Here is a 6,866-nt window from a genome sequence, read left to right on the forward strand (position 1 = left end):
GATTCTCCTGCCTCAGCCTCCTGAGTAGCTGGGATTACAGGTGCCCACCACCACGCCTGGCTAATTTTTGTATTTTTAGTAGAGAGGGGGTTTCACCATGTTGGCCAGGCTGATCTTGAACTCCTGACTTCAAGTGATCCACCCGCCTCGCCCTCCCAAAGTGCTGGGATTACAGGCATGAACCACCACACCCAGCCAAAAGTCCTAACTTCTAATACGTTGATCAGATTAGAATTAACTGTTCTTCATCATCATCACCTTATTTGCAGTGATTTTTATGATGATGTTTATAGCTACTAAAATGCCTGTGTGGTCTTCGTGATGCTGGTATCCGTGCGTGGGAGGGAGAACATCGCTCTATAATGTATTCTGCTTTCACTGTCATGACTCGCCCTGTGCTCTGACCAGAGTAATAGCCATCACTTGGGGTGGTTTACTGAGCAATGAGGTTCTATGCTACACTGAGTCCTTTACATACATTAGTTTACTTAATTTTGCATCACCCTTTGAGGTAGGTATGAATAGTAATCTCTGTTGTAAAGAGGAAGAAACTGAGGCCCACACTGGTTATGTGACTCACCCGAGGTCATACAGCTCATGAGCAGAGGAACCAAGATTTGTCCCCAAGTCTGCGTGACCCAAAATTCTGCCTCTGGGTTTAGACATGTCATGTTTAGCTTTGGTTTGTTTCCCATAGGGAAGAACATGTGTGCCAAGGTGGCAGGCCTCGTGCTCAAAGTCCTTTCGGATCTTCTTGGCCATGAAAACCATGAGGTACTCATTCAGCACTGCTGGCCCTGGGCTCGGGGGAGGCTGCACTGGGGACCCAATGCCTGTGACCCCACAGGCACACAGCTGGCCCAGGATGGTTGCTGTATTTGAAAACTGTACATGTTCTCCCTCCTCCAGGGATTTCCATAAGCAGCTGGAAATCTTTTATAATTTTTAGAATTTTGGAAGTCAGAAGCAGGGTGTTGTTCTTTCTATCCCCGTCTGCTTGGCCCACTGGCCTGTGCCAGGCCTGTCTGGCATTGCTTTTTCTCATCATCTAGCCCCCAACATTCCTCCCTCACATGCCACTCCCTTGGTATGGTTAATGTATCTCTGTGGATGTGGATGGAGCCTTAAAAGAGATATGATACTGTGTACATGTGTATTGAATTTACAGAAATAGATTACCCCTCTGGGTCTCATTCTGTTGATGGCTTTTCCCCTGCATTTTTAGGACCTTTTTATGTTGCTTTACTTATGTCTAGTTCATTAAGCGTCACTACTGCAAAGTAGCCCTTTGTTTGCACCCCTGCCATTCTACTTATCCAGCCTGTACACTTTGGGTGCCTCCCACTCTCTGTTGCTACAGCAGTCCTCAGTGGACATGGCCGCACCTGCCCCTCGGGAGCCTGTGCCAGAGCTTCCAGGGATGCGCAGACACTCATCACTGCTGGCTGCCAGCAGACGTCAGTTTCAGGTCACTGAGTCCTACCAAATGGTCCTCCAGAATGGCTCTATAGCGTTTGCTCTTACCAGCGTCCCCCCAACACCTAGTGTTCTTTTCTGAGTTTTCAACCTATGGGCCTCAAGCTCTTTTTAAATAAAGTAGAAGTATGGGGAAACAAATTAACAAAAACAAATAATCAAATATGATTGTTCTCTCACTTGCTTTCTACAAATGCCATTGCAGAAACCATGGCCAAGCTTCAACAAAAATCTGACCACTTTAGACAGATGAGACCCAGGGGTATATCTGAGCAGGATACGATTGAGTACCACTTGGTTTCCACACGACGTCTGTTCCCAATTATTTATTTCTTTCCTTTTTTTTTTTTTTTTTGAGACAGTCTCACTCTATCATCCAGGCTGGAGTGCAGTGGTGTGATCTTGGCTCACTGCAGCCTCCGCTTCCCAGATTCAAGCGATTCTCCTGCCTCAGCCTCCCAAGTAGCTGGCATTACAGGTGCCTGCCACCACGCCTGGCTAATTTTTTGTATTTTTAGTAGAGACAGAGTTTCACCATGTTGGCCAGGCCGGTCTTGAACTCCTGACCTGGTGATTCACCCACCTCGGCCTCCCTAAGTACTGGGATTACAAGCGTGAGCCACCACACCCGGCCCGTCTGTTCCCAATTCAAGCAGACAGCTCCCCCTCTGGTCATTCCATTCACATTTTACAAAAGCCCTATTCACTGATTGGGTGACTTCTTTAGCTAGTAGATGTTTGGTGGCTTTGTGACATTCATTTTATATTTTAAAACTAGTGAGCTCTTAACTACTTCTAGGCCTGAATGAACTCTGTTCCTCACTTCATTCAACTCAGGCAGGTGAAACCAGTGGAAAACATATTCTTCCATCTCATAATAAAGGTTGGTTTCAAGTACTGGAACCAATATGTCTGCTCTGAAAACTTAATAAACCAAAGGATTCTAATCATATCATTACCTGTTACGAATGCATTGGCTTTGAAAATGAGCTGGATAGGCCAGTCGTGGTGGCTTACGCCTGTAATCCCAGCAATTTTGGGAGACCAAGGCGGGAGGATCACTTGAAGTCAGGAGTTCGAGACCAGCCTGACCAACATGGTAAAACCCCATCTTTACTGAAAATACAAAAATTTGCCAGGCATGGTGGCATGTGCCTGTAATCTCAGCTACTTAGGAGGCTGAGGCATGAGAATCACTTGAACCTGGGGGATGGAGGTTGTAGCGAGCTGAGATTGTACCATTGCACTCCAGCATGGATGATAGAGCGAGACTCTGTCTCAAAAGAAAAAAAAAAGAAAAAGAAAATGAGCTTGAAAAACGACATATATATATCTGTGTGTATGTATATGTGTGTATATATATATTTTAGAGCCAAGAAATGTGTTTGCTACACTGTAGTAGTCATGATCTTGAAAGACAAAACCGAAATAAAGAAAAAGATGCACATAATTGACTATATGAACATTACGTTTTTTGATTGGAAAAAGATGCCATAATCAAAGTCAAAAGATGAATGAAACCCTCAGGAAAAGTTGCATCACATGTGACAAAAGTTTAATGTTCCTAATAGATGAAGAGCTGGTATAAATTGGTAAGTAAAAGTCAAGCAATCCAGTCAAAAAAAAACGATAAAGGATATGACTAGACAGTTCACAGAATCGTGCTGCCCCAGAAATGTGAAAAGATGTTCAGTCATGCTAGTTCAATCGGGAACTGAAAATAAAAACTGTAGGATGCCTTTTTTTACCCATCAGCTTGGCAAGCATTGAAAGTGCTAATCAAGTCCGGTGCTGAGGGAGGGCAGTGGGAATCGAGCCCTCCTCCATTGCTGTGGCGGGCAAAGCGTACAGCCTGCTGAAAAGAGAACTTGCTTATCAGCACCTGCCATGCTCTATGCCCGGTGTGTGCAAGTAAAACGTGGGTCCTGTCCTCAAAAAGCTCATAATAGAGGGGACATAGTATGAATTTAAAAGGATACTGCCTCCAGTGCTGTGGTGGAGGGATGTACAAGAAGTGGAAGTGAGCACCCTGTCTGGGGGCGGGGAGGCAGGAATGGGTTCAGGAGAGCCTTCCCAGGAGACATGTCTGGGCTGAGTTTTCAAGGTTCATTCTATGTGTGAAGATCATTCCTGGCAAGGTGAACTGCCAGAACCTGGCTGAGACATGGAGCAGCCTGGTGGGGGGCATCCCTTAGGTAGTATGGACACTTTGTGGTGGCAGGGAGGGAGAAGCAGAGGGGATGAGATAAAGGCCACACCTTGAAGATCCTGTGTGCCACACCAAGGGGTTCCGCCTTTCCAACTGGGCTTTATGGAAGATTTCTGAGATGGAGAGAGGGATGATTTGGCCCATACTGTAGAATGTTGGGAGTGACCTGATGGTTACATTAAAGGGTGAATATTGAGGGTAGAGAGACTGGTTTGGAGGTCTGATGTAGCCTAGGTCATGGGCGATGATGTCTGAACAAGGACAGTAGCAGTGGATATGGAAAAAAGGGGTTCCTATCAAAGAGGCTTGAAGACTGAGCATTGGAGACTGAACAACAATCACAAAAAAACAACGATGACTCCAGAGTTTCTAGCCTGAGTGATCAGGAGGTTAAAGGTAACTTTAATTAAGCAATGAAATGCAGCAGGAGTAAGCTTTGGGAGGGAGTGACGAATTTGGTTTTAGACTCAGTAGTAGCTGTCACTTGGACATGCAGATGGAGATGTCTGTCACTTGGGAACACACACCCTGAAGCACAGGAGAGCCGCGAGGACGGGAACACCCACTCTCCCCATTTTCCAGATTGTTCTGAGCTGTGGTGTTTGATATAGAGTTGTGCAGTATTTGAAAACTTGCAAATAACTGTTTTTTTTCCTCCCCTTAAAGATACAGCCATATGTGAATGGAGCTTTGTACAGCATCCTTTCTGTTCCATCCATCCGTGAGGAAGCAAGAGCAATGGTAAGAAAACGTGCCTGAGAAGCATGTGAGCTTCCTTCAGTGCCACAGTTACAGTTCAGAGCTTTTAGAGCAAGACCTCCTCGACTGGGCTCCGTAGAAGGGCTCAGATCCTTTACAAACTCCTTGAAATTGTAGGCGAAATGTGTATTTGCCATTTCCGGGGGAGAGAGTCTGTAACTTTTATCAGATCCTCAAGGGGATCCCTAATTCCTAAATGGTTAAAAATTAAAGTGTTAAAAAGTTCCCAGCAGGCTGACTTTTGCAAAGTTACAGACACTCTGATGGCAACCAAATGGAAAAGATTATAAAACTGTCTAGGACTTGGTTTGGTTGGTGAATAATAAACTCAGTTTTTAATGTGTATGTTAACGCTTGTATGTGAAGTAAAAAACAAACCTCAGGTGATTAGTATCTTATTTTGAAAGGACAAATGTTTCTAGATCTAATCAGCAAAACAGCTAGAGTTTTGTCCTTTTTCTTTCCACCATGTGAAACCAGGTTAACAGTGTATTAAATGCTGTGACGAAAGGGAATCTATTTCCACCCTCAAAACAGGCAAAATTCTCATTGGGAGCAATAAAACATTCTTCTAATTGGTTTTGCTTACTTAGAGGAATTGCTAAATCTTCTCGTTGAGCATTTAAAATTACATCAAGAGTTACACCAGAGATGAAACTTATTTAAGAACCATTGTATGTGATCACACTAAACAATGGACCTTCATTGCCTACTGCTTTTAAATGTCACTACAGAACAGGGGGAAATAAACTTGCTGAAATTCTGCATTATGGTCATTTCAGTGAAAGAAAGGGATTGTCAACCAAGGCAAAGAAGAGGAAAAAACATGTAGGCTGAAGAGAAAGAATGGAGGTAACATTCCAAGTGTGAAATGCAGCATGGAGGAAAGACACCAGGGCAAAGGGATGGAGGGGGCAGGAAGTGAAGCCGAGGACAGGGGCCATGTGAGGAAGAGTCACAGTTGCAGCTTGTGAGAGAAGGACTGCCCTTAGAGATCCCAGAGCAGGGAGAAAAAAGACGGAAGAGAGAGACAGAGCTTCGGAGACCTATGTGACAATATTAGGTCTGACAGATACCCAATAGGAGTTGCAGAAGGAGAGCAATGTGAGCAAATGGGGCGGAAAAATGATTGGATAAATAATGAAGACATATGGTGAAAAATATAAATGTAACAGTAAGGTGTCTAGGAAACCCCTAAATGTTTGGAAAATAAACAACACACTGGTATTATCTATTACTGCATAACAATTTACCCCAAAGCTTAGTGGCTTAAACAAATTTTTTGTTTTTGTTTTTGTGAGAGAGTCTGGCTCTGTCGCCCAGACTGGAGTACAGTGGCGCAATCTTGACTCACTGCAACCTCTGCCTCCTGGGTTCAAGTGATTCTCCTGCCTCAGCCTCCCAAGCATCTGGGACTACAGGCATGCACCACCACACCCAGCTGATTTTTGTATTTTTAGTAGAGATGGGGTTTCACCATCTTGGCCAGGCTGGTCTCAAGCTCCTGACCTCGAGTGATCCACCTGTCTTAGCCTCCCAAAGCACTGAGATTACAGACATGAGTCACCGTGCCCAGCCGATTTTTGTTTTCGTTTTTGAGACAGAATCTTGCTCTTTTGCCCAGGCTGGAGTGCAGTGGCCTGATCACAGTGCACTGCAGCCTCCATCTCCTAGGCTCAAACCATCCTCCTGCCGCAGCTTATCCAGTACCTGGGACTATAGGTGTGTGCCACCACAGCTAGCTGATTTTTTTTTAAGAGACGGGATCTTGCCATGTTGCCCAGGCTGGTCTCAAACTACTAGGCTCACGTGATCCTCCTATCTTGGCCTCCATGTAGGGATTACATGCATGAGTCACTGAGCCTGGCCCTTGAATTTTTAAATTAGTCATGCACCACGTAACGACATTTTGGTCAACAAAAGACTGCATATATGATAATGGTCCAATAAGATTATAATACTGTATTTTTACTGTACCTTACCTATGTTTAGAGATGCTTAGATACACAAATACCACCTTGTTACAGTTGCCTACAGTATTCAACACAGTCATGTGCTGAACAGGTTTGTACCCTAGGATCTTATTGGCTGTGCCATATAGCCTAGGTGTGTAGTAGGCCATACCATCTAGGTTTGTCACTTACTCTGTGATATTTATGCAATAATGACATCGTCTCACAACACATTTCTCGGAACATATCCCTGTCGCTAAGCTACCAGTGACTGTTTCTCTGGGTCACACATTCAAGATAGCAGAGTAGTCCTAACTAAGAGTTGCTCAGTTTATAGTTGAGACTTCAGCCTCTGCTTCCAGGCTCACTCACATGGCTGTCAGCAGGAGGCCTCAGTTTTCTTCTGGCTGTTGACTGGGGACCTCATTTGCTTCCCCCTTGGAGCTCTCCATAAGACTTCTCTTGACATG

General features: G+C 44.6%; 1 protein-coding gene across 1 annotated transcript in view; it reads left to right on the forward strand.

The window, feature by feature from the left end:
* ARMC9 (armadillo repeat containing 9) overlaps window positions 1-6,866 on the forward strand; it is a 197,676-nt gene that overhangs the window by 85,512 nt on the left and 105,298 nt on the right. The window contains exons 16-17 of the mRNA XM_011951991.1: window positions 698-774; window positions 4,352-4,426. Of these exons, the coding sequence (XP_011807381.1) occupies window positions 698-774; window positions 4,352-4,426 (152 nt within the window). The remainder of the gene's footprint in view (window positions 1-697; window positions 775-4,351; window positions 4,427-6,866) is intronic.

The sequence above is a fragment of the Colobus angolensis genome, unplaced genomic scaffold, assembly GCF_000951035.1.
Source record: "Colobus angolensis palliatus isolate OR3802 unplaced genomic scaffold, Cang.pa_1.0 Scaffold33, whole genome shotgun sequence".
Taxonomy (NCBI): domain Eukaryota; kingdom Metazoa; phylum Chordata; class Mammalia; order Primates; family Cercopithecidae; genus Colobus; species Colobus angolensis.